Below are 27675 nucleotides of genomic sequence, written 5' to 3' on the forward strand. Positions count from 1 at the left end.
CAAGTATAATCGTGCATAATCTTTGATCGGTCGTAATCGTTCATTTTCTAACAATAATTATTGGAAGTGTGTACCTAGCTTTAGCCTAAAATTGATTTGACAGGTGCTCTTTAATCTTCCTGTGACGTACAGGGGTATGTAATAGTGTTATGTATCCTTTTACAATGTATCTTTTTATGTATCCTTTTATAATGTATCTTTTACATCTGTTTGGAGGCTGTAGAAGCTCCACACAGTGCTTTGGCATTCGACCACCCGAATTTTTTTGCTATATTCGAGGGAATAGCTGCCGAATCGAATAGTGAGCTATTCGACCAACACTAGTTGTAGGTATGTACACATGCTGACACTATTATAAAGGAGGTGATGAAACATGCAGAGTGTCTGCCAGGACCAAAACTCCCAGGTGTACAGAAGTTGAGAATTATGATAGGCACATCTTTCTTGTTTACTATCCTGGACATCCTACGAACTAAGGGCATTATCAGCCCACTGGGCTGAAAGATCATGTGGATTGACTCTAAAATTCAGTAGGTAATCACAATAGATACACTAAAGGGTGCTATAATAACCACATCTGTCACGTTTATAACCTCATATCATTTTCAGTTTATTCGGAATTGCCAGAGTAGAAACTCTCATATATGAAGTATCTCCATTAATGTAGCTAGTTTTTAGATTTCAATTGGTGAGTATGGTTATAGATTATAAAAAAGGATTATTCAAAACTCTCCCTGCTCTCGAAGGAAAATCACTGTGCCGCCAATTATCAACACGAGAAATCCTAATAATGAGTTGCGACACATTTTATCTCACACCAATTACTCTAAAAGTAGAAATAAAGCATTTACTTGTATGGATGGGACTTTAGACTTTAGGAAGGTTAGAAGATTCATGGTATTTTTTGTAGGCAAGGAATGTTGAAGAATCATTGGCTTGAATGAAAAAAAGGATTTAAAATGTTCAGATTCACTTTCAATTGCACTCCATAGATTTGGAAATTAACAGTCCCTCTATTTAATGGCACATTAAAGAGCATATATTGAAGCACTGCTGACGTTCTTCTTTAATACCATACTTGAGATTACCATTTATACTGGATTTTAAGAAATCTTTTTCTGCATAATGTATTCAGAGTGACTGCCCCAAGTGTTTGTTCAGAAACTACTTGTTGTGTTTCATAAGAAACTTTTCCAAAAAATAGTTTGAACAGATGTGTCATCTTGTAGTATGAACTGAAAAGGTGAAATTTTATCAGTTTATATCATTCTGTTATATACACCTAAAGATGCTAGCAAAGGTGACAACTTAAAATGGCAAGTAAGTAGAAGGGGTAAAAAAAAAGCACAGACCTTGTATAACCCGGAATTTGCATACCCTTGTGAGATGTTAAAAAGAAAACGGCAAAGTGCTTACCTGTCTGGTTAGAAGTAAGAACAGGTATGATTGTGTACACACTATATAAAAAAGTACACTTGCCTTCTGTTTAAAATATCTGACAAATAGAACAAAAGGTTTATGTCTTATTAGGGTTTATTATAGCTTTATGTCTTATTAGGGACTTTCTTTGTCATAGTCCTGCAGATTCTTAACAAATGTTCTATGTAAGTTAGTGTTATGTAGACCTCAAGGACTTTACCTGAAAAAAAAATTAGATTCTCTGCAGGAAAACATGTTTATTGTGTGCAGCTTATTGTCTTTTGTACATTTTTTGAGCCTACCATGCACTTATGTTACTCTGGTGTCCTCAGTGTTTACTTGACACATGGTTCCATTATCCCAATTGACCAATCACAAACCACAATGAATCAAAAAAACCTTTGAAATGAAATTGTGCTATAATGACCATAATTAATAGTTCATTTAATAAAGGATGCATTAGGGCCAACAAATAGCCTCACACATGCTGTTCAATCCAGGATTCCACGTCTAAAGAGGAAAACTGCACCCAATGCCATTGAATTGAGACAACTGAAGAAATTTTAAACTGATAGCTCTGATGTATTAACGATAATGAGATCTTCTACCAAGACCTTGTTTAGGTTACCCCAAAAAATGTCATATTTTCAGACCTCCTATACAGCAATGTCAGCTCCTGTTTATCTGTCCAGTCAGGTTGTAATAAAAATATTACTGTAAATTTTGGCTAATATTGCCAAAAATGATCAAATTTTATGTTATGAGAGGTGGAATAAGCTATGTCATTCTAAGTAAAATTATACTATTCTTCATTTTTTTCTGTAGTGGTGATTGAAAGGAATAGGAAATGTTTAGAACCTCTGTTGTGTATTTATTACTGTCTGGCCCCCTGTTGGCAAGATGTCCTCTTTTATTGTTTGCCCATTGTTTTGGGAAGAGAGCAGAATCTAATTCAATGTGGATGCAGAGAGCACTAAAAGCCTTTCTTTTAGTAAAGTGGTGTATTATCTGGTTTGCTTTGTGCAACACAGAACTCTTCCTATAATGCATCTCCTTCTTGTTGCTAAGCGTCCTCGGGCACATTTTTAAAGTTATATAACTATCTTACACACTGCCACAATGAAATACTAATCCTTTTCTAATGCTATAATTAAGGAGGCATCTGGGCCTTGAAAATGAATAGGTTGTTTTATAAAAGAAACCAGTCTACTTAACGTGACCAGTATTGACATGACTATGATTGTATGCAAATAACTGTGGAACATGTTGGCACTATATTAATACATAATACTGACAATACTGGTGATCACAATGTACACAGCTATTTTTGAAGTCTTCAAAACAAGCTTTTTTTGTGTGCACAGTTTCCTAAATTTTCTAGGCTTGTTACATTCAATCCCAATGTTTATACTCAAATTCAACATTCAGAAAGAAAAAAAAATCTACTTTCATACCTTAAATAGAGAAAAGAGAATGTTATAGTGTGAAATCTGCCTTTGCAACAAGTCCTTTTTCAGTACACAAAGAAGAGGCACTTACCTTCACATTTACATGTTTTCACACATTTTTTTTTTATGAAAAGAACCTTGAGTTTGATTTTTTTTACAAGAGATTCTATTCAAATTACTCAGCCAATCTATTTACCGGATCATTGCTATCACAAACCAATGTCACTCCTTTTTAAAAAAGATATTTCTACCTTTTCTGAGAAGTGACCGCTCCTACGCAGGTGTTCGAATAGAAAGAAGCAAGTCTTCCTTAAACCATACTATCCATGTAAAGTCAAATCTAATATTTTAATTTGCTAATTGTCTATTAGGTAAACCCTGCCTACAATGTTTTATTTCCATTGTCATAGCACTTTTACATATTGATTTCTATGGCTTTATTAAATCTATTAACTTACCTTAGTTAGTTAGAAATGAATTATCTAAACAAACATTTTCTTACCTTCCCATGGTTCTTTGTTAAAGATCCTGTGAATTTTTGTTTCAGAATATATTCTTACTACTTTGCTCTGGACTGACAGGTAGCATAATAGTTGAGTAGCTGTTAAGAGGGTGGCATTAAACAATAACCATTGGATTGGAAAACCACAAATAGCTCCCAAGCCCTTGGTTGGCTTCACTGTATGAAATTCCACATGCTCTTCTTATAAAACAATCGTTATATGAGCACTCCTTATTTTGTTTTCATATGCATTATAATGATGCTTCCCGCAGATGTTTAGGCATGCTTTCAGGTAAAATAGTTTATTGTATGTATGGCTTGAATGGCGCGTACTTAGCCATCTACCAGTAGCTTGCCACATCATTATGCATTGTCTGCGTACTGGCATATTATCATTTTGTTTTATGGTATGACAAAAGGCAAGTATCCCCTATTTAAAAAATCCAATTTGTTATAAGTAGGCCTGGAACAGTAACCTCATTGTGTGTCTCTTGTTATAGATAGAAGTTTCACTGGCTCATACTCTTTAAAAGTACTTTGAGATGTTTTCTGCATAATGTCTTGCAATGTCACTATTATAGACTGGCCTCTAAGAAATGTTTTTGTTGCTTTCATTATTGCTTTGTAATTGTAAAGTTTTAATAGCTTTTTCTTTTATTGTAGCATGCTATGATGCTTCCAGTGCTGACCCACCACATCCGCTATCACAAATGCCTGATGCATTTAGATCAATTAACTGGATATGTGTTTAGGGATCGCTGCCTGCTGCAGGTGAGTAAATACATCATCTCTGTCATATGTACATCAATACTGGGACATGGAACCATTTTATCATGCAGAGTTTTTTTTAAGTTCGTAGGTTATATTCTTTAAAGCTGAACAATGGTTATCCGTAAACATTTCCCTCACATTAAGGGTTAATGCATGTCTAGGGGACAAGGCAAAATTCTTACCTTATTCCTTGTTCCCACACACAACCTTTTCTTCCTGTGCCAAGTAGCAATGTTGATTATGTAATCTACCTATGTAAAATGTACAGTTAACCCATTTAGTGTTTGGGGGCACTAATTGCACTAAGGTTGCATTTTTGGTGATTCTAATAGGTTATAACACAGATTGTGTTTAAAAAAAATAATTGAAAATCGGTTTCATTTTTTAATGGCAATCAATAAACCAACAAGACCTCTATCCATAAAAATAGAAAGCAAATCTTACAGAGTTAGAGTGGAAATAATGCCACATTCTACAAGTTTAAAGAAAATACAAAGATATGCACGTATGTCAGATACCGTAATGATCAGGGCATAAACAAGAAAACATCAATCGACTTCATAGTGGTGAATGTAATCAACAAATATACAACTCTACATGTGTCGAGAGATGCGTGTGTCTACTAAGAAACCATATAAAGTTTTCCTCATGAAAAGTCGAAAAGAAAAATAAAAGATAGAAAGAGGAGGAATATAAGGAATAAGGAGACGGAGGACATGGTTGTAGGATTTAAAGAATGCATTGGTTATTTAAAAAGTGTAAACATGTAAAACACAAACTGAAGCATGGGCCATATATTGATATATATGGAAAAACACTAGGGATTGAAGTGCATTAGTGTGAAGAAACAATACAATACAAAGTAATACAAATAAGAAGGGGGGGGGGGTCACAATGAGAAAAAATGAAACTTTTTTTGATCAATGTGGCTAATTTATCCTAACTAACATAGGCAAAAAATGACCAGTGACAACTATAAATTAGCTACATTTCTCTTGAATGTTGTTTTGTTTTGACACTAATATGTCTTGAAACCAGCCAGAGCTAAATAGAGATATATGTGTGTTGAACAGAAAAGAGGAGGTTGTAGTACATTTGTGGCTACTGTCTGGTTGTCTACATGAGCTTGATTTCATGTGGGTTCTTACAGTGCTATGCATTTTATACAGCTCACAAGACCTTATTTTGTTGTCTGTGATCATAACGCAATGGTTAGGCATTTTTCATAATGGAAGTCTTATATCATGATCTCACTTTTTCACTGTCTGCAAAAAGAAAAAAAACAAAACTGATATTTCGGTTACTACTGTACCAAGACGTTGCCAACATAGACTAATCCATTTCCTGACCAAAAACAATGTCCTAGAACATTAATCCTCTATACAGACATCGTGGAGGAGTAAATCCATCACTGTCAGCAGACCTGTAAAGCACAAGTAAAGTAAACCCCTTTCATTTTTTTCTCCCTGTGCTTACAATGCACAGGTGAACTACGCCTTGTCCAATTTCAAAAAGCTTAAGAATGTTGGAAACATCATTTTATATAAAAAGTTTTTAGCTAGACTTATGTGTAATTTTATGTTAAACTAATATTAGTGTTCATGTATTTTCTCATTGGTGCAGATAGAACCACTTAGTAGTTTTCTGGGTAAAATATAAGTAATCTATTGGCAGAAAAAAAGTATTTTGGGAATTCTCTGAATTGAGATTAATAATTGCATATCAGTTGATATTACTTTAGGTAATTGCTGCCATTCCGGACACACTGCAGTTGCACATGATGAACTGACCTACCTGTGCTGTTCAAAGGGGTGAATTATGTTTAAATGAAAACAATGTTGTCATTTCTACAATGCTACTTGTTCTTTTTTGCATGTACAGTACTATAAAAATATGAGTCTGCTATGATTAGAATTATGAGTCGTATTTGCTATAGGGACCATTAATTACACTGCCAGTTTAATGCTTGGGCTCCCATATTTCCTTAGGGTCTGCAATTATTGCCAACAACTGCCAACACATTGTAAAATGCCAAATGCTTTTAATCTTTAATATTTTTAAAACCAGTGCATTAAGGCAGAAAAGTAATTTTTCATTTCGAACTTTGAGAGATGAAATACATTTATCTTGTCAAGCCTAGAAAATGTTAGACACGTGAGAGAGCATACACCAGATTCCATCTGCTGTCTCACACAAGGCTAAGTGCTAATCAAATTAACCTGTTCCCTGCCATGTGTGTAGGGCTAGCAATGTACATTTTGTGCAAGAACTCCAGTAAATCCCGCGATTAACGGATGATTGCCACAGTTAAAAGGACAAATTATTGGGAGAATGAATGTACACTCTTGAAATGCTGCAGCATGACACCTGTGATAAACATGGTATTCCAAGGCAGATTAGTCGTTCAGTAGGGAGGCACAAGATTGTATCACCATGCAAAAAGGAGTAACTAGGATAGCATAGCTAACATTAGGTTAGGTTTCGGATAATCTTGTGTGCATTATGCAGTGAGTTTCTGTGTTTTATTCCCTTATAACTCTTGGGTTTTGTAACCACCGGGGTTACAAAAAAGTCATAAAGTTATGTAAAATTACTTTGATCTCGATCTTATATAACCTGGTAGTTTTGGCAAATATTATCATTTTGGGAATGTGCTTGCATGTTGTTATAATAGCAATGCATGACCCAGTGATTGTCATTGTTAGGGATTACTTCTTACTACTATCATTTACCATAAAATTCATTTGCATTGTTTCTAGACATTCCACTCATTTGAGAGAACTACCAACACCAGAACAAAGGCTCCTGCACTTTTTTTTCTTTGCAGTACACCACAGTGCACAGTATTGTGTTACTTGGGTATAGTGGTGCTTGTGTTTGGCACTCTTCCATTCATTGCAATAACTTGTCAGTGTTAAGGGCCCCACCCTTCTTTCCTAATTTTTGCCGGGTTTCCGTTTTTTCCAAAGCAATTCTGGTATGTGTTAAACAATACAAAATAATGGGAATTTCTTCCTTATGGAAGTTAATAATGTATAAATGTTATCTGTGTTGGGTATATGTTGAATTTAATTTTCTGTTTTTGAACTTTTTATGTAAATATGACAGTGTTTCTGCCTTGTCTTTTGGTGGCTGCCTTCAATTTTCACTTTAATTATTCATGCATGAATATTGCCCAGTACCTTTTCTCTTGACCTGTATCCTGGGTGTCATGTTAAGTATCTATTCTTGTTCTTTACATAGACTTTGCACAGTATCACCACTCTAATCTGTGTTCTGGGTGTAATTCTCAGTTTCTCCTCCTATTCTGTATATATAAATATTGCACAGTAGCTATTATCTATCCTGTGTTTTGGGTGTAATTCTCAGTGTCTCTTCCTATTCTATATGTATGGACATTGCACTGTAATGTTTCTCTAACCCATGTTTTGGATGTAGTTCTCCGTGTCCCTTCTTAATTTGTATCTAAGGGCATAGTAACATTCCTAAACCTGTGTTCTAGGTGTGTAATTCTCAGTGTCTCTTTACTCTGTATGTATAGACATTGGCCAGTATCACTTCTCTAATCTGTTTTTAGTGTATATTTGTCAGGTCTCTTACTATTCTACAAAATGTATGTTCAATATGTTTTTATGTTTGCAAGAACACTGCAAAGAACATCTTTTCTTACATCTCAATCAAATGATTCTGTTTTTATTTGCTATTTAATTGCATTGTGCAACAACCTGCCTGCTCATTATCTCCTTTTTCACTGTGTGTTATAAGCCATGCCCCTTACTCAATTTAGCCACACACCTTAAAAGATCATACAATTTTCTTATCTTTTAATCTATGCCAGCATTTCCGTATGCCCCTAAGGCTATTATTATCCTCATTAATGTAAAACCTTAGATGCAGGCTGTGGAACTTTAATGCCTCATCCAGATATTGTTCTAGTAATCATGACAGCACACAGCATAAGGCTCCTTACTATTTAGATGCAACCACAACATACATAGAAAATATTAGCCTGCCTGACACTCACCATCTCGGGTACTAACGGTCACAGTTACAAGAATACTGTTTAGCAGGGCAAATCAGTAGCACTTAATGAGGTAGCTAGGAACGTTGAAGTGTTTACTACTGGATTAAAAGTTAAAAGAAAACTGTACTGGGAGTATATGGAGGCGTATACTTACTGCCTCCTCCTTCTGAAAATACAAACTGCCTGGCTTCCATGCTAATTCAGCATTTTTAGACTAATATATGGGTCACTGTGGATGTGCCTTTTTGGTATTTTGCAATGCAAACTGAAATGTGATCTCTTAAGGGCAATGTAAGAGACCCACTCCTATAGAGTAAGCTCTGCCTGGGAGTTCTGGTAAAGACTGGGGGATGTAATGCCCTTTACCAGTCCCTATAAGTTCTGCTAGTCTACTCATAAAGAAAAATCTGTTTTTGTTAATAATAGCATACAATATACAATTGCATCTACATACACATGCACTTGGTGTTTGTATATCTAAATATAAAATAATTATGGGTTCTTCATATAATGCCAACTGTTGTGTAAAATTCCAGCAAACATTGGTATTACTTTTGTGATACAAACTAAGACTCAGGGACTTGCAGTTTTATTACACTGCAGAACATTTGATTTGTCATGACAGGTTCACCCCCGCTCTCTAAGCTGTTGTTCAACAAACCCAATATGCAGTCTAAAATGAATTCCTAATATGCACGTTATGCAAATATTACAGAACAACCGAAGAAACATTTTACAGCTTTTATTTAAAAGCCACAACTCATGTACAACATAAAGCAAATCAAAGGAAAAGATATGTGCAGATTAGCAGCATCTGATAAGAGCTGTTCCTGGCACTGGAGGGATGAGAGTTCTAGGACAGCTGAGCTGTTTTATTCCATACTTACATTCATTCCTATTTGCAAAAGATCCCACACTTCTGATAAGGACTAATCCTTGAGAAAAAAAAATATTGAAACAGCTGTAGGAGGTTTGAACTGCTACTGAAGATTTGTATGCAAAGTACACCCAGAAATATACATTGTCACTTTGGAATGCTTTATATAAACAGCCAACAGATTTTTACATTTGGATATATTTTTTATTTACCGGTATGTTTTTTTTTTTTACTTATGACCTTCAATTTTGACTTGGGGATTTCTACAGTTTTGTATGCAGAAAAAGTCCTCAATAAGCATACAGGGTGGAAATACAAGCCCACCCCTAAAAATTATGAAATATTATGTGCATACCATTCTATATGTTAATCAGATTTACACATAATTGCCATTATAAAGCCAATATACCATATGCACAAAAAGACACAGCAGGGCATTCTTTGATTGGCTGATGATTGTGACAGCCATTGTAACAATCATTCATAATCCTGACCTCCCCCTGACCTAATTAACATAGCATACACTCTTCGGGCTGTTCATTATATTACCTATACATTTTCAAAGACTTTAACATTTTAACATAGTACATTTCTTAATACTTTTGAAAGACATTTACTCATCTCTAGTGACTACCTCTCACTAGACTTTATTTATCCATCACTAAAGTTTACATTTTAATATAAAACACTACATTACTACCTGATATTCTGCTGTTGTGCCCTCAAGTACAGTCATCTTTGATAGGTAATGTTCTTGATTCAGCTATCTGGCCATTTATGATGAATACCTTCGATCATCATAGTTATTCTTATGTAATCCAGAGAATTATTTAATTTGTTAGAAAAGTATATGCAGCTAAACACCGATCCTACTCCTTTCTTTTGAAAATAGGGAAGAATCAAAGTGCCACTTGTTAGGTTTTGTCATTGGCTGCTGTGTAGAACGCAGGGTCCTGGTGCTTTAGTAACTTGTTCATGGATTGACATTTTACAGTATACCTTCTTCTGTAATATTCTATGGAAAATGTCTGCCTCTATGTGGGCTAAAATGTAGAAATGAAGGCCTTAAGATTAAAGTCAGAACAGGTACATTCTTTTAATAAATGCAATTGGGACAGATGATTGTCTCAACATATTATTAGGCAGCATGGTGTCAGTTACTGTATAAAATCCTCACTGTGAGTTAATCACAAAGCAAAAAAAAAATAAAATCGTTATTGAGCCTAGACACTCATTTACTTCTGGAGCAAGCTGTGCTTTGATATGCAAAAGGAAACATTTTCAGAGTTTGTCTTGGTCATTAAAGAGGCTGCAGAAAGCTCACCCCCTAAGATCACCCACAACCTGAGCTTTGTTTAGCAAACAATTTCTTCTGCAAGTCACGCAATCCTCCATCATTCACAGCAGAGAGCAGGGAGGCCAGTTCTTCTTATCTAGGAGGCATCCGTATGTTAAATGTCCTAAACCCGGGAACTACCTGTACTCATTCTGCATCAGAAATTCTGAAAATATTAAAGTCATTGGATCTTAAAACTAACAAGAAAAAAAATGACAGCCTAAATAAGCACAGTGAAAGATGAAACCTGTCCTTTCGGAAATATGTGGACTGCCATTGCATTGCAAATGGAGTTTATGGGCTGAGTTACTTCTCTAGGCCATTCTCCCATGTATGTAAAGTTCATCTTGAGCTACTGTGCTGTATAGGCAGACTTTTACAGCATTTGGCAAGAAAACAGAAAAACCTAAATCGATATAACCATCTGTAAAATAATTAGAAAATTACATAATGCTAAAATGCAGTATAGCAAAATAAGCAGTGGTTCATACTCCAAAAAAAAACATTCAAAGTTTAGTCAAAACTGTACTCTTGGGATATATATATGTTTCTTTAACAAAGTCTCCATCTCCAATAAATGTATTTAAGAATGAATCCTAACTTTGGAATGGTACTTTTATAGCACATAAAATAGGTCAAGTACCCTTATGACTATACTCTACTATGTATACTTGAATAAAAACTGGTAAGCAGATGTACTTATCTGAAAATTCAGGAAAATGCTTTAATCTAAGTATAAACCCAGGGCACAAAATCTTTGAATAGGAATGGAATGGGTTTAGTTAGCATTTTAGGATTGTGGGCAGACTCACAAAAATATTTTGCCCTGATGTCCAACTCTGCATTCATAATTGCTGGAATATATCACAGATACATTTTAACACAGAAAGCGGAAAAATGGCTCCAAATCTATAATATTTTGCTGTTTTGTTAATTGTCAGCTTTATTTTTGAGATGCATATATTTGCAAGTCAAACAAAGTTAGCATGAAGTTGCATTGCTCACGTCATCAATTTCTGTACATATTATAGAAACTATAACTTAGCACTTTATATTAGTTTGTAAAAATGAGAACATTAATGTGCCGTACAAGCATAATTTGCAAGCTACAGATGCAGTGAAATCATTAGTGTTCCTCCAGCTACACATTCCATACTTTGTAGACACTTGAGACAGTAGGCTCCACATGTTCATTAGTTTTGTGCATTCAAATATTTCTTTTCTTCTTCCATCTAATCCATATCTTTATCTCTTTTTTATATTTTCCACATTTTTTCAAGAATACCAAGGGAAAAAAATACATCTTGGTTCATGTGAAATACTTGTCGGAGAATAAATATAGAATTGTGGCAGACGCTGTCACACATAGGCTCATCAAAGTTATTTTTAATTAAATCAGAATGTAGAAATTACCGTGGTATACAAAGTGTGCTGGTAAAGTTTAAAAATGGCCCAGCGTCATATTAAAGTGGTAAATTCAATCAACTCAAAATTTCTTCAAAGTGCTTCTCAAATGCAATGTTTGGCATTCTGAACAGTACAGTATTATGTTATGGTGGTATAGCACATTCAGTAATCACAATTAAAAAATCAGGTTGTCCCAGTTAAAAGTACAAATGTGAAATGCTGTTTGCTCCAGGACATGTTCTCTATAAATTCCAGAAATAATATAGCCAATATGACATATAATATAAGAACAGCGTGTTTGTGTAGAATCTAATGTTCTGTGCATGACAACCAATGAGATGCTATCCATAAATTGATAACAAGGCCAGTTACTTCTTTCCTAATTACCACCCTCTTTCCAAAAAAAAAACAAAAAAAAAAAAGCATTTGTGACACATTTTAAGGAGTGATTAATACAATAAGAAACACATCCCAGGAAGACCACCAGTACTGTACTGATAACACAAAAGCACATCTACAGAGACACAATCACTACCATGTGTTACAGCCAGAAACTTCCGCAGGATTTTATTGGCACAGACAGAAACCAATCAAAAGAGATGAGTTAAGTCTTTTTAGGACATCAACTTTTTGCTACAGCTAGAAATAAAGTTGTTTATGCCAAGTTCAACTTTTCATTGATAGAACAGGACATAAATGGACTTACTTAGCTGAGCAGGTTAGATGGACACAAATCTCAAGCAGCACAGCATACAGGAAAACAACTCATTAAGACATACTCTTTGTATGTTTTTGAGCTGCTAGATGAATCCCCCCGAAACACTATGCAATGCTATAATTCATTTTCCTTGGCAGTTCATCACCACCCCAGGTTCCATAAGCCTTGGCCCATGTGAACTAGTGATAAATCTATCCCTGGTTCAATATTTTCCTATGCACCTGCGAAATGCAAATGAGCAATCCAGTTTATAAATTTTGTTTTGATATGGTTTAAAATTTAAAGTGTTCTGCTGTGTATACTGTGTGCTGACTGTAGGAGAAAATGAAACTGTTAGGGTCTCATAATTAGTGCTGTCCACATGAATTAAGGCTTCCTTTGCTTTTCTAGGGAAAGTTTAAATATAAATGAGCAGCTGATTGGTTTTCTGGTGTGCCATACAATTTTTCTTTCATACATTTTCATCTATAAAGTTGTCTCTTAGGTTACCTTCGTGTGGATCAGTGTAGAATCAGCTTTTTCAAAAGCTCATTATCCAGGTCAGGCCAGGATTGAAAACAGCAGCATGAGAAACAACAGTTTGATTTGCAGGTGTTGGCATTTCATATATTCTCTCTAATATTAATATTTGCAGTAGAATAGAGTTGTACTATGGTTGCTACCTTGTTATAAAGCAGTTCTAGCTGTTCAGTGCAGGTTTTCTTTCACTTTTAATTTTCACACTGTATTCCTGTTTGTGTGCTGATTACATTTACCTTATATTGATTAATCAAAACTTCAAAACTACCTGCTATTCCACTATTTTTTATCACCTGTGACTAAGAATAGAAGGATGCAAGTATTTTTTTTAAACTTAAGGTATAAAATAGAATTTATACACAATTAAAGTTACAAGTTTCAACATCTATTTCTTTTTCTTTTCCTTAGGTTTTTAATGTGTTTTTTAATTTTGTTTTCTATTACAGCTTGCAATGACTCATCCAAGCCACCATTTAAATTTTGGGATGAACCCTGACCATGCCCGCAACTCTCTTTCCAATTGCGGCATTAGACAGCCTAAATATGGGGATAGAAAAGTTCATTATATGCACATGCGTAAAAAAGGTACGTTTGATGGTTATCTAGTGTAAGCTTGAATATTATCGCTAATGTCTTCTTGTCTTTTCTTCTTGTGACTGTACTGTACTGAGCTAAAGATGAAGTTTAACCTGTTTATATTTGGTATTACCCGTTCCTTCTTTCCCCCATCATCAATGTTTAATGAATTACGAAATATGTCTCCTCTGTTGTCATTACATACCTTTTTTTAGACCCAGTTGCATCATTGCAAACATATCAAGTCTGCTTGGCAGGACAGACAGGGAGCTGTGCATAATTTTCTAAAAACTGAAAGCTACATGATTAGCCCATTTCTGTACAAATTTTAAATAATATGATCGGACAACATGGTCATCCTCTTTGAAAAGCACTGGTATGGTAGAAGACCTTTTCAAATAAGATCAAAGTATTATTTTAACAGGTTGACAAAAGTCTTTCGGCACCTCCTAATAAATAAGGTAACCAACCTCAAATGATAATTTAAAAAAGTGAACATTTTTTTTTGAGCTCCGAGTTTGCAGGCCCAGTCAAATAAATACAGCGTTGAATCCTAAATATTTCAAAACAATAACAAATGATTGTTAAATGATTTTAAACCGTAGTAATCCTCTTAAGTCTGACGGCACTTCCAAGTGAGGTGGGAATTTCCTTTTTCTTTTATTTTGGATGGAGATGGCCTAATATGCATTTATACCTAGGGCAGTGCTAGCATATTAGCCTGGAGATGATTTTAGTAGGATATTATCAAGTTTAAGACAGCCAATTACTCTTGTCCTTTTTACATCAGTACCTCTTTGCAACCTTGGTATAAAATAAAAAGATGATTAAGTAGTAAAACCTTATTGTCATAATAAAAAAAAAACACACACACAACATTTTCAAACAGTCCAGCGTTCAAATACCCAAAAACAGCCGAGTGGTACACCCAGGTAAAAGAGGCTGGAGAGAACACTGCAATCAGAACTCATTTACAAAACTACAAGACCAGTAAAAATAAGTAGTGTCAAGATGATATTTTACCACAATACTAGATTAAGACTTTAGGAATTGTAAGGCTAAGTAGGTTTAAAGTGGACTTTATGGGTCTCATTTATTAAAGCTCCCCAAGGCTGGGAGAGTACACTTTCATCAGTGAAGCTGGAGAATCCCCGAAACCTGGAATACATCTGGTCCAGGATTCAAAGCATTTGCTAACAAATAGCAAATGACTTTAAAAAAATCCATTCCATGTTTGCTGGATCACCCATCTTCACTGACAAAAGTGTATCTTCTTCAGCCTTGAAGAATTTTAATAAATCAGGCCCTATAGGTTTAACATTTGAGTAAATGCATATGCAAACCTCATCACAGGGCGTTCAGTCACTTTTCTTAAGAAGACAATTCAGCAAAGTGTAAGATATTTTTCCCCAACATTTTAAATCCTTCCCAGGTTCTTGCTGGAAGGAACAGAATGTCACCCCGCCTAGGGGGCATGGTTGATTTTTGCTTTTACTTACATTTTACCCTTAAGCTAGGTACACACTTTCAATAATTAAATGAACGATTACGACTGATCAAAGAATATGCACGATTATATTTGAACGATCCTATTGTGCTCTATTCTGTACATGCTGTAACGATACGATCATTCAAATATAATCCACCAATAGTGTACACACGCTAGATACAATTGTTTGAACAATGCAGGGAGTGACATGTAAAGGAGAAAGTGTATTGCAGAAACATGCACGATCACTGAATGTCTGTACACACGATAGATAGCGAACGATCGTCAACCAATCAGATGACGGCTGTTCATTTACAACCACAATCCTCGTTCGTCAGCGTCATTGGTCACCTTTTTTGTGAACGATTTTCGGCCGATCGGTCGTTCGTTTCCAACGATAATTATTGGAAGTGTGTACGCAGCTTAAGAAATACTGGTGATTTTAAAAGGAAGAGGGGCCTTGGTCTGATAAGTGGACTTGTTGAAGCCCCAGTATACCACCTTGTGTGTATACCTAATGGAGAGATAGTATATTGTAGTGCTTCCATAGGGAGGCATATGCAGCCCAACTTTGTTAACTTTGTACCATCATTGAGCTAAGTTTAGTTTACTAACCTGAACTTGACCCATTGTGAAAGCTTGCAGTGACCTGCAGCAAAGTGTACAAGTGTGCACAGTACTCTGTACTTGTACTGCTCTGCGACAATGCACAATATCTATTTTGGTATGCTTGAATGACCCCTGAATGACTCAAAGGAGGCATTCTACATCCAGTGCAGTAAATTCTTAACTACTGATCTTTACTGCAAGCAAAGTGAGTAAAATTATTGTCTTTTAACTGGCATGGATTTGTGAGTTTTTCTATGACTGCGGAGATAAGTGTTTTGCCCAGTGACACAGCCACCCATAGGCGGTAGATGATAGTCTTCCAATTCCTAATGTCTGCTGATCAAAAGCAGAGACCACAGGCTAAACGCTGTGAAGGAGAAAACAATCAAACATGTTAAAACGTTGTCTGACTGCTACTTGTTTCCCCAGGTAAGAATTCACTTGGAGGTGTCTGCACACTCTTTCTGCCTTTCTCTATTGTTTAAACATGAAGGGTTGCATGATAGTGTTCAGATAAGCATTGGTTTGTATCTAATTGTAATCGTTTTTGGATATCAATAGCTGTCTGGTCTGTGTTGTGCAAATGACATTGTTGTGTATACCATGGTAAAAACAATGTCAACTGTTAGGGAAAAAAAAAAAAAAAAAGCTCAAAAGGAGTTTACAATCCATTATTTATCCATGGTGTTTTTATTTGTCTCATGATATGTTTTTTTTTCCCTTTCGTCTCCACTCAGCCCATAACTGCACTACTAAAAAAAAAGGAAATTGAGTGCATTGATCCTGTAATTGTTTGTTGAAAATCTGGCCTTGCAGTAATTATGGCTTTTGCTGCCCTTGCCCAAATGAATCGGTGGCCAAGTAATTTATACCCTTTGAAGAGCATTGTATAAAACGATAGGATTAAACAGATCTAATTGCTGTTCGCGTTAACTGTAGTAAAGGAGCAGAGTTGAAACATAAATTTCAGGCCATCTAGTTTTACAAGCATATGATGAGAAAATGCTCTTATATTTTTACGAGTGCCGGCTTCTGAGCACTATTGATTTAAGTCATTCTCAATGCATTTCTGTGTGAACTTTCCGCTCACAGTTTTATGACTGGTTGATCTGTCATTTATGATGACTTTTATTTTGCATGGATACAGGAATAAATACGCTGATAAACATTATGTCTCGTCTGGGGCAAGATGATCCAGCCCCTTCACGGTAAGAATAATTTCATTTTTATTACACATTCCCCAGTAGTTCAAAGCTTCCATATTTTAAGTGTCTGCGCATGTTTTTGTTGATTTTGTTTCCCCTTTAAATAAAAGTTATTAGCTAATCAAAATTGATGACTGCACCAGTTAGTCTGCAGCATATGCAAGAAACTTCCAGATACTTCTTAAACTCTCTCCATCCACTTGACAGCAAAATACTTCTTTGTCATCATCTCACCTGCCTTATAGAGATTCCCCCTGAACTGTCAAAGCCAATACTGATCTCTTTGCAGCATATTTGCCCTGTTCACCCCCCTGAAAACACTTTATGAGAGAAAAGAAACAACTCTGTTTTATTCTGCTTTTGCTGGCTTTGTGTTTAAAATATTGAAATTGTGAGCTTTGTTGTTGTCCCAAGCCCAATATCCTCTTCAGTATAGATCCATAAAAAAGCATGCTGTGTGCTGCACTAATTCCACGCTCCTATACACCCGCAGCTTGACAATCAATAAGATGTTCTTTGTGTCCAGCATCAGGCTTAAGAAATATATTCTAAAGCATTTCTCTTTCAAAAAAAAAAAAAAAATGAATCATTTGTTTGTCATACTACTAGCAAATCTGTATAATAATGCACACACAAATAAAAATAATTTCTATATATAGATGTAGACATATAGATAAGTTTTACTTTTTTTCTTTTACTAGGTGTGTTTACAGATTCCAAAAAGTGGTGGCATTGGTTTCTTTTATTCACTTTGTGTCCACAAATAACAGAACTTTTTCTTTTCAGAATCAACCACAATGAGCGCTTGGAATTCTTAGGAGATGCTGTGGTTGAATTTTTAACAAGGTAAACAGCCCTTTTCTTTTACTTTTCACTTGAACTTTGTGAATACAGCTTGTTGCTATCTGTTGCATTTTCCAGCACAGCAGGTTAATATTACATAACATTTTATTGTATTAGATCTTGTTTGTCGGACACTGTTCATTGAACTTGCTCAGTCATTCTATATGTTGACATGATCATTCATTCTGTCAGTGTATACAGATTTATGATGTGCTGTCAGTTCCTATGCTGCTCTACAGTTTATGCTGCTTCATTGCATTATGCTGTATGCGATGATGCCTTACAAATGTTTCCTTAGCCCCTTAAAAAATGTTTTTCGTTAGTTCCCCATTGTAACATAAGAAGGTAAGTTACATAACGTTGCAAACAATTTGTATCAATAACAATTTGTTATTCCTTTGTCTGATGCTGCTTAGGGTTGTGTTTTTATATTATTTGCTGTTAGCTGTTTTAATACACAAAATGGAGAAGTTTGTGTTAGTAATGTATGAAAAAAGTTAATTGTGGGACTAGAACTTGTATGGGTACTACTTTGAATCTGGTTTATATTTGACTGGAATGAGCCAACATGCATTGTTGTGTGCTGCCCTGCAATTGATTTCCATCGGAAAGTTGGTTCGGGGTGCCATTCAGAATAAATAGTAGAGCAGCATGCCAGTGCATGCAATGTTCATTACTGCAACATAATAGTGTGAATGGGCACTAACTAGGCATTGTATGTATAATTTAAATTATATTTCTGAACCCTGAATGAATTAAAGTAATTACTCCAAGCTGCCTATAATTACCAAGAAAGACAGGTACATTTTGAAATGTCCGTGTGCCAGTTGTAGCGCCTTTGCAGCTCTAGGTCCCAGGTTTGAATCTTCACCAGGACATTATCTGTATGGCGTTTGCAGGTTCTCCCCATGTTTGCATGGGTTTCCCCTGGGTACTCCGGTTTCCCCCCCCCCCCCCCCATTCCAAAAACATGCAGTTAGATTAATTGGCTTCACCCACAATTGACCCTAGACTGTATTAAGGACATATGACTTTGGTAGGGACATTAGATAGTGAGTCCATTTGAGGGACAACTAGTGACATGACCATGAAGTTTGTACAGTACTGCATAATATGTTGGCACTATATAAATACTGTGGTGTAATAATAATAATATTCACACGATAAAAGTGTTTTGCTTTAATTTATAGTATTGCAGCATTTTTTATTACCCACAGCACAGCTGCATATGGTGTGGTACATAGATAGATGTGTGTGTGTGTGATGAAAGATAGTTTGTTACTTTAATCACAATTGTACAAAACCAAGCAGCTGCTTTTATGTTTCATACAACAAATTATTTGCAGGCAGCACACTGTAAGTTGTAGATACTTCATTTTTTTTTTTTTTTTTGAGAGTGGGGTGAGTCTCTTCTCCTGTGTTTTTTGTTTTCTGTTGCATCCTTTCAGGCTGTGTTTATCACTGGGAAAGCTGATATTTCAAAGAAATATAAAGCAACAGCCCTGATGCAGTTAGCAGCCTAGCAATGCCATCTGGGGAACAATCAAACAAAATTAATATAGCTCTACCAGGCACTGGCAGTTTCTGAATTGCATTTACATTTTCGTCATTATCAGCGTCAGATATTTTTCTGCACGCGTTAGCCCATAGACCAGCTTATCATCTCTTTTCTCTAGGTACCAATTGTACGGATATTCCCAGAACTGGTTTTATGTGCATGTGGCACTCGTTCCTGCAGATACAGTTTCAGTATGCCCTTCTCTTGCATTGTAAGGACAATAAAATAAATGTATTTGCTGGTGTTTCCAGCGTCTGCAGTTTTTTTGTTTTTTTTTTCTACTCTTGCAGAATTTAAGATATGTTTAATCGCTTTCCTTGGCATAGCAGACAGTCTAACCTTGGAATTTGCGTGAAGAAATACGGCGGTATATACAATAGTTTGTGCTTTTTTGCTTGCTTCTGACATACAACCAAGAAACAAATACTGCAGAATTTTCTAAAGTGCGGTTTTAGAGCTGATTTATGAAACATTTCTAAAGACCTGCACCAGCAACCCATGAGGAAGGGAAAATATCTGTAATGCCCATATTTCTCTATAATAAGAAACCAACAGAGTCTTTCACAATGAAGAATTAAAGTAGGGCAGGCTATTTCAGAATGAAACACAAACTTGAAAAGTGACTTTTTTTCCCTTCAGTGATGAAAATTCTTTAAAATTCTGCTCCTGAGACTAACCTGGTTCAAAAAAATTCACACAAATAAACAAAAGGAACACTTAGCATGTGATGCTGTAAATTTCCAGGTGCACACCAGCTCTGACATAAGGTCCAACTAAACTTAAATTCAGAAAAGCCAAGTTTCATACAAATCAGTTGATGATAGGTTAATCCAAAAAGTTTATAGAAGCAAAGTGGTTATCAAAATATTTTGTGACTAGATGTGCCTGCACTGCACTACATACTCCTATTTTAGAATTTAGCTGGCGGAAAATCAATTAGGTGTCCCCATGTAACCCCAAAGTAGGTAGAATAATATACAATTCCCATTACCCTTACAGTAGAAAGCATTTGTCTACATGTAGTCATAGGAAGTAGGTGGTGAGTAACTGTAAGACCTCAATCTTTTTACTAGGCAGAGGAAGTCTTCATTATATACTAATAGGTGGTCAGCTACAAAAAGCTATGGCAGGTTATAGGTCACATGGCTGCCCCATTTATGTTCGGGAACTTCTTTCTCTTGCTTTCTGTTTTTTGAATGCTAAAGTGTCTACAAAAACATAAGCCATTAACTTTTACATCAACAGCTGTTTAGGTGTTCTATCCATTGGATCAGATAAGACCTTCTCTTACCATGGTGGTAACTTTAAACATGGCTAATTATGGATTATGGGACTACCACCATTGGTCGATGACCTAATGCATTTTTTTGTCAAATGAATATACCCTTCTTTTCTGATTTGTAAAATGTTCTTAAAACTGTTGTCAGTGTTCTTTGCCACTGCATTTTTTTTTATTATTATAAATGTGATGCGTGTTTCTGTGCTCTTAGCCTGTAACATCCTTCTTCAGTTATGTGGCTGCCTTTGAAGTCTTTTACAGTGCTGATGGGCTCAAAATGTAAGATTACAGAATGAAATCCAGCGTGACTGTCGTGTCAGATGCCTTTTTATTTTTATTTTTTTCTCTCCTCTCCTCCCTCTTGAAGGGATCAGCTTGCCTGGAACCGATAGGCAGCTTCCAAAGCTTGAGTCCAATTTGCAGGAAGAAGGGCGATTATTTCAAAATGTTTGTCACTTCTCCTTGCTGTGATTTATCTCTGATCTTGTATTTTCTAACCTGAAGTGAAAAGCTTGTTTACAAGTGAGATTAGTTTTATGGGAATACGCATCGGAGGGGATTAGAAGATAGAAAAGCCTTGTGTGCAGCATGGACTGGTTAAGGTTTAATTCATCTTGCCTGAAGATTCCGCAATTACCTTTTGAAACATTCATAAAACTTGTAAAAAAGTTATTTATATATATATATATATATATATATATATATAAACACGAGCTCCCTGTTTTAGTAAGCCCTGCTCATTTACCATTTTTAGTTCATTTGTTTGCTCCAAACAAAATAAACTGCCTGGAAATTATACCCATTGCATTTTATTGTAGGTTTTTTTTTCAACATTTTTTTCAATACTTTATAATTTCCAGGTTGTATCAGTCAGCCACATTTTTCATTTGTTTTGTAATCCGCTGCCATATACTAAAACTCTTTTGTATTATTACAATACAATGCCAGAAGCTATATGTAGATTATTTTTCCATTATTTTCTATAGAAGCATATATTACATGGTAAGGCACACAAGTTGGCATTGAGCTGCATATTCATTTTGTTTTCCTTCGCCCTTACTAGGGCTCATTCTCTATGCTCTGATAAGTGTTGCTAGGAGTGTTCTATAGATATAAGCCTGTCTTTGGCAGACACAGGTGCCTGTGCTCATTGACACATTGCCTAACGGTAATTGAAACACTGACACTCTATATGGGAGGCATTAGGTAGATTTGAATTTATGTGTGGCCTGTCCACAATCATGAATTTACTAGATAGTAACTGCAGTTTTGTAAACTTCAAAAATAACACGCACCAATATTAATTTACTGTAGTAGCCAGGTAAATCTTAGCTTTATTTTCTAACCTTAAAATGAAAAATACAGTGAATTGTGTGTTTTTTTTATCTCCAGTGGCCTGGATCAGCTTCAGTGACCAGTCAAGGCCACTGCTGCGGCAAGGGGGCAGGAAATAGGTCATTAGCCCAGTGTGTGCTCTATCCAGACCTACATAAAGTTTACAATGAACTTCTGATTCATTTCTGGTGGTAGTGGTGTGAAAGGTTTTACATTGGTGAGGGGGCAGGCTTTTAACTCAAACTATTTCAATATGCATATATGTTCTCATACATATTTAGGATTTTTTTTCTTTTTGAGACAATAAAGGCCATTGTAATTCTGAGCCATTATGTAAGACATGGTGGTGTTTGACTCATAGCATACACTTGCTAACGTTCAATAAACCTCAGAGTTCCCCAGATCAATCACTAATCTCACTAGGACTTACTCAATCCTTGCATGGGGAACAAGTCCTAGCCTAAATGTTTCAATAGATTTGAGTATTTGGCTACACCCTTCCTGCATGGACTTCTCCATGTTTTATGCAGACATTCTTATCTATGACCCATCTGGGACCTAATATATGAATAATATTAATATGAATTTTTATCTAAATCAATTGTTATTGTAAAATTATTTTATAGGATACTTTAGTTAAAAAGGAAAAAACTCAAAAAGTAATGCCTACCTACAGAGTGGTTCTTGCTGGCATTAGTGTAGGTAACTCTTCTGCTTACAGAATCTTTATAGCCCATGTCAGAGGAATACTGTACAGAATTTTGTAATCACAGTTCAAAGAAATGTTTGCTTCTAAATACAGTAAGTTAAATTCAATTTAATTAAAGAACAACTTTTAGGCTAGAAGCTTTTACATGGTTTTTTATTTTTCTTGGTGCTGTTCTTTAATCTGTATTGCTGGAACTGAATGTCCTATTCATGTTTCAAGTGCATTATTGTTTGTTATGCATTGCTCATTAATTTAATCAATCTTATGTTTTTATTAATGCCTTCTGACAGCAGGCAGGTTTTGCTTCTCCCAGGGAAACCTAAGTAATGTATTTGCAGAATGAAAGCAGGATAGCCAGACACTAGAGACAGCACATTTTGCTGCCTTGTACTCTGACACCTTTTGTTCTCTGACCAGCCTTGCTTAATAACTCAAGCAAACAGCACAAAACCACCATCATTCTTTCAAATGGCTCTTCTTGAACTGAAAGATAGTAAAATACTTAATTCACTTCTCCAGTAACCAGGAATTATCAATTGACCTTTTATTTCTCTATATCTAAAGCATCTGTAGCAAAAAAAGTACATGGCAAGAGTACCTGGTACAGAATACAGAGTATCTGGTAAGAGCCCTGGCTATGATGGGTTCACCCCTAGGTTTTATAAGATGTTCCAGGAACCTATTTCACCATTCTTACTTTCTGCATTTAATGCAGTGTCGGCCACCTCTATGTTTCCCGTCCAATCCCGCTCACGTAACGGTGATACCCAAACCTGGTCGGGATACTACTATGTGTAGTAGCTACCGTCCCATTTGCTTAACTAACCTAGACATCCGGTCCTATTCCAAGTTATTGGCCAATCAATTGAAAGCCTTGCTGCCTCATCTTATCCATCTTGACCAGGCAGGTTTTGTGATAGGACTAGAACCACAAGACAATACCCTAAAAGCAGTCTCTCTAATAAATTGGGTTGGAAAATCCGCAGTCCCTATATGTATTTTATCTGTTGCTGCCGAAAAAGCTTTCGACCGCATACACGGGGTCTTTTTTCGGGAAACTTTGAAACAAATAGGACTTGGTCCGAATATCTTAGGACGCATACAAGCTCTTTACACTGGCCCAAACGCCATAAAACTTGCAAATGGTATGGTAGTGGCCTCTTCCCCCCCCCCCCCCCTCGCCCCGCTGTATATTTTGGTTATGGAACACCTAGCTAATGCCATAAGGAACAATACAAACTTTCTATTTTTGCAGATGAAGTGCTTCCTTATGTTACATTTCCCCATGCCTCTATACCAGCGATTATGCCGGAAATGTAAAAGTTTGGTATGTTAAGCAATTTTAAGGTTATTTACAATAAAACAGAAGCCTTAAATATATCAGTACCACCTGCAAAGGTGTCTGTTTTAAAAAGTAATTTTCTCTTTAGATGGCAAATTTAGGCCAATAAATATTTAGGGGTCACTATTCCTTCTAATCTGTCTGATACTGCTGAATTTAACTACAAACCCTTGTTGAGAACTGTGGACTGTGCTTTACGCTTATACAATAATTTACACTTTTCGTGGTTGGGAAGAGTGAGTATTGTTAAAATGGACATTCTGCCTATAGTCCTATACTTTCTCTCCACGCTTGCATTCTCCCCTCCTAGTTACTTCTTTTCCCGTTTGGATCATATGATCTATTCTACATATAAATCGATTAATCCTCACCAGGAAGAAGATTACAAGTGGCTTAGCCGTCCCTGATTTCAAATTGTATTACAAAGCTGCAGTACTTATATTACTAGACTGGACAATAAGAAACACAAGGCCTGGATAACTATTTATAAATCAATGTTCTCAGGCCCTTTGAATTTAGCCCTGTGGATACGGCCACAATTTAGACCCCATTCACTTTTAATACCACATACTTTATCCCAGACCCTATCGGTATGGAACGATCTGTTGAAGCATGGGGTCCTTTCCTCTGGACCCAGGCCACTCGCTTCATTTTTCCGAAATCTGGAGTTCACCCCATCTCTCCAAGCCTCAAAATTTTTTATTTGGAATATCCGTGATAAATTCAGGACATACATTACTTTGCTCACTATTCTTCCAGGGTCCAATACAGCTATAAAAAGAGGCCTTCTGCGTTAATTTGTAGTGTCTGGCAAAAGGATTATTGCTCGTCATTGGGGTTCTTCTGAAGCCCCTACTATTGTGGTATGGATCACAGAAATGGATAGTATAACGAGCTTTGAGTACCAAATACTCCAGGAGGAGACCAAGCCTCGCCACAACATAGCCTAAACATTTCCCATATATCCCACTCTATCAGCCGATGTTCAAACATACCTCCAGTAAACAAGACACAAAGTCTACTTCTAATACCGATTTTGTTCCTTTTCCAACTTAATTTGGTGACTGTGGTAATTGGGCTGAGTGTACTCTGTTTTTTTTCGGCAACAATTTATGGGTACAATTGATGGCAGAATATGTATTTCCTAACTAGCTGTGGGATATGACATCTTTCTATGTAAAACAATTTTTGAATGCCTGTATGGTACTATTCAATACTAATTTTTTGTGTCATTGCTTTTTTCCTTGTTCCCCCAACCCCCCCTTGGTTGTTTATTTCTGGATAATGATGTTCTATGTGTATAACTTTGTTAAAACTTCAATAAAGACATATTATACATACAATCCCTAGGAAAGTAAGAAAACACTAAAGGAAGCAGTTTTAAAAGAAAAGTTTCTGGTGCTAGCTTAATAAAAGAAACCATCGGTTACTTGGCAAATGTGGGCAGCACCAAGATTATTCCTCATACAAGTAGGCAAATAGAACAGTAGGAGAGATCAGCTGCTACAGAGAGGCATTGTTTTAAAATAATAAAACTGCTATACAACGACAAAATATGTAATGTTCTTGCTTCTTTGCAAATTACAGCATTGATTTTGTGATGGGTAAAACAAAACAAAAATATTGTTTAACTTTTAGATCGCACTAATGAATAGTAGAAGGAACACAAAAGCAAACTACGATCAAATGATTGGCAACATGGCTATAGTGAAAGGACTACAAATTAGTATTCTTTACAGAAGAGGATGGCAACATTTGTAGTTTTAAAAGAACCTGTCAATGTTTATGCAAAGAATATTCATTTTAATATTCTGCCAGGATACTGTAATTGTCCAGTTGTTTCAAAAGGTGTATTACCCTTTCTTTGTCTAGCTTAATTTGCCCAGGCTTATGACAATTCGAATTCAGGTCAAACATATAATCAAAAATACAAAAGGAGACATTACCATCAATAAAAACAACGTCAGATTTAGTTTTAGTTTAAATTTCCTCGGTTCAGCAGGTTGTACTCTAAGCTTGGGTATCAATGGTCAAAGGCAAGGCTGAGGAGTCTCCGTCAGAAGCATTTATTGTCTCCAAAAATATACTGTCTCCAACCCCAGCCCTGGTTGGAGGCCAGCAAATTTTGTTAATTCTCTGTCAGCTTGCAGGCTTTTTACAGGGTCTCCCAGTTGCTGTAAACACCTGTCTCAGAGTAGTTGGCCAGTAAATAATGGTAAAAGATATTTTCCTGCTTTCCTGCCCTCTTTTCTAATCATAGAACTGGCCCACAGTATTGTCCTGACTATGCTGACAGATCTCCTGTTACCTGTCCTTGATTTAGACATAATTTATGTTAAGGTAAGTTAGAGTAAGGCATTGACTAGGAAGTCCTGTTATTATTTTTCTATGGGTATCTGTAATTTGTAGTTATGCCCCTGCTAATGGTCTAAAGGTCAACGGTAAGTAGATTTTTCCACAGATCAGTTGAAACTAATATCTTGAATTAATTTTTAACAGTGCATGGGGAGTGGTACTACATCTGATTTTGATCTAGACCAGACAATTCTAGCATATCCCATCTCTTGTACAGAGCTGTGTTATATGTTGAATCTTAAAGTACACTTTAATAATCATAATAATATTTTATGTAGTTATTTTAGTTAGGACATTTTTTGTCAGTTTGCCATTTATGGACCAAAAAATGTGTTTTGCAAAATAACACTATTTGTTGGTCATAATGCCCTGAACTATCAGATACAGAACATCATCAAATGAATGTGAATTCTTTGTCTAAATGGTTTTCATGATAGAATTCTTAGAAGATAGAATTGTGTACTCCTGGAAATATGATGTTGTTACCCTTGTATGAAGGGAAAAAAAGAAATTCTAGGGGACACAAACAAAAACTGGTAAATAGCAGAAAGGACGGGAGAGGGAGCAAGCAGGAGGTTGTTTGAAGAAGAGATATGAAACACAGGGGTGTCATCAGTGGGAGAGCATAGACTTATCTAGACCCTGTAGGAATGCATATTGAATCAAGGAGTTATTTTTTTTTCTCTGCTTTTCATAAATCACTTATATATGCTGTTATTTCCGTACATTTTCTTTTAATTTTTGAGACTCCAGTACTAGTACTATTATATATACATATGCAAGTGTGGGGTTCAAGTGTTCCTTTATGCACTGAAAAGAACTGCTTTCCATTGCATTGCTGGTATGTGCTGTTTGAAAAAATCCCTACTGTGGATTCTAAGATATTTCTATCATGCTTTATTTCAAAACATTGAAAGGAAAAGCCGGCCAAGTCTGCAGGTTATGGAATATGTAGCAGAGAAAATCTTTGCCGGTAAAGCTTTTGACACCACTCAGGTTTCTGCTTTAGATATCATGTATTGATCTGCATTTTTCTCTCCTGACAGCTGGCTCCAAATTGTGTACATGAACAGTGCAGTGGAAGTGATAGATTAATAATAAATAACATCATTCTCTAATCTATGCATATTTCACAACACCAATAAATGCTAATTCTGGCTGTCAATGTGTAGAGTACTGTTTAAACATTAGTACCAATTTATTTTCATTTGTGCCGTTTCTGATTTTCTTTCATTTTATTTGTATCACAGCGTCCACCTGTACTTCTTATTTCCCAACCTAGAAGAAGGAGGACTGGCCACATATCGGACGGCTATTGTTCAAAATCAGCACCTTGCCATGCTGGCCGAGGTAA

The 27675-nt window shown here is 35.9% G+C and overlaps 1 protein-coding gene across 2 annotated transcripts in view; it reads left to right on the forward strand.

The window, feature by feature from the left end:
- DROSHA (drosha ribonuclease III) overlaps window positions 1–27675 on the forward strand; it is a 157494-nt gene that overhangs the window by 68233 nt on the left and 61586 nt on the right. For both annotated transcript variants that reach the window (XM_072411842.1, XM_072411843.1), the window contains exons 17-21: window positions 4033–4140; window positions 13468–13606; window positions 16843–16903; window positions 17687–17746; window positions 27572–27671. In XM_072411842.1, the coding sequence (XP_072267943.1) occupies window positions 4033–4140; window positions 13468–13606; window positions 16843–16903; window positions 17687–17746; window positions 27572–27671 (468 nt within the window). The remainder of the gene's footprint in view (window positions 1–4032; window positions 4141–13467; window positions 13607–16842; window positions 16904–17686; window positions 17747–27571; window positions 27672–27675) is intronic.

Source organism: Pyxicephalus adspersus, chromosome 5 (genome assembly GCF_032062135.1).
Source record: "Pyxicephalus adspersus chromosome 5, UCB_Pads_2.0, whole genome shotgun sequence".
In the NCBI taxonomy this organism is placed as follows: domain Eukaryota; kingdom Metazoa; phylum Chordata; class Amphibia; order Anura; family Pyxicephalidae; genus Pyxicephalus; species Pyxicephalus adspersus.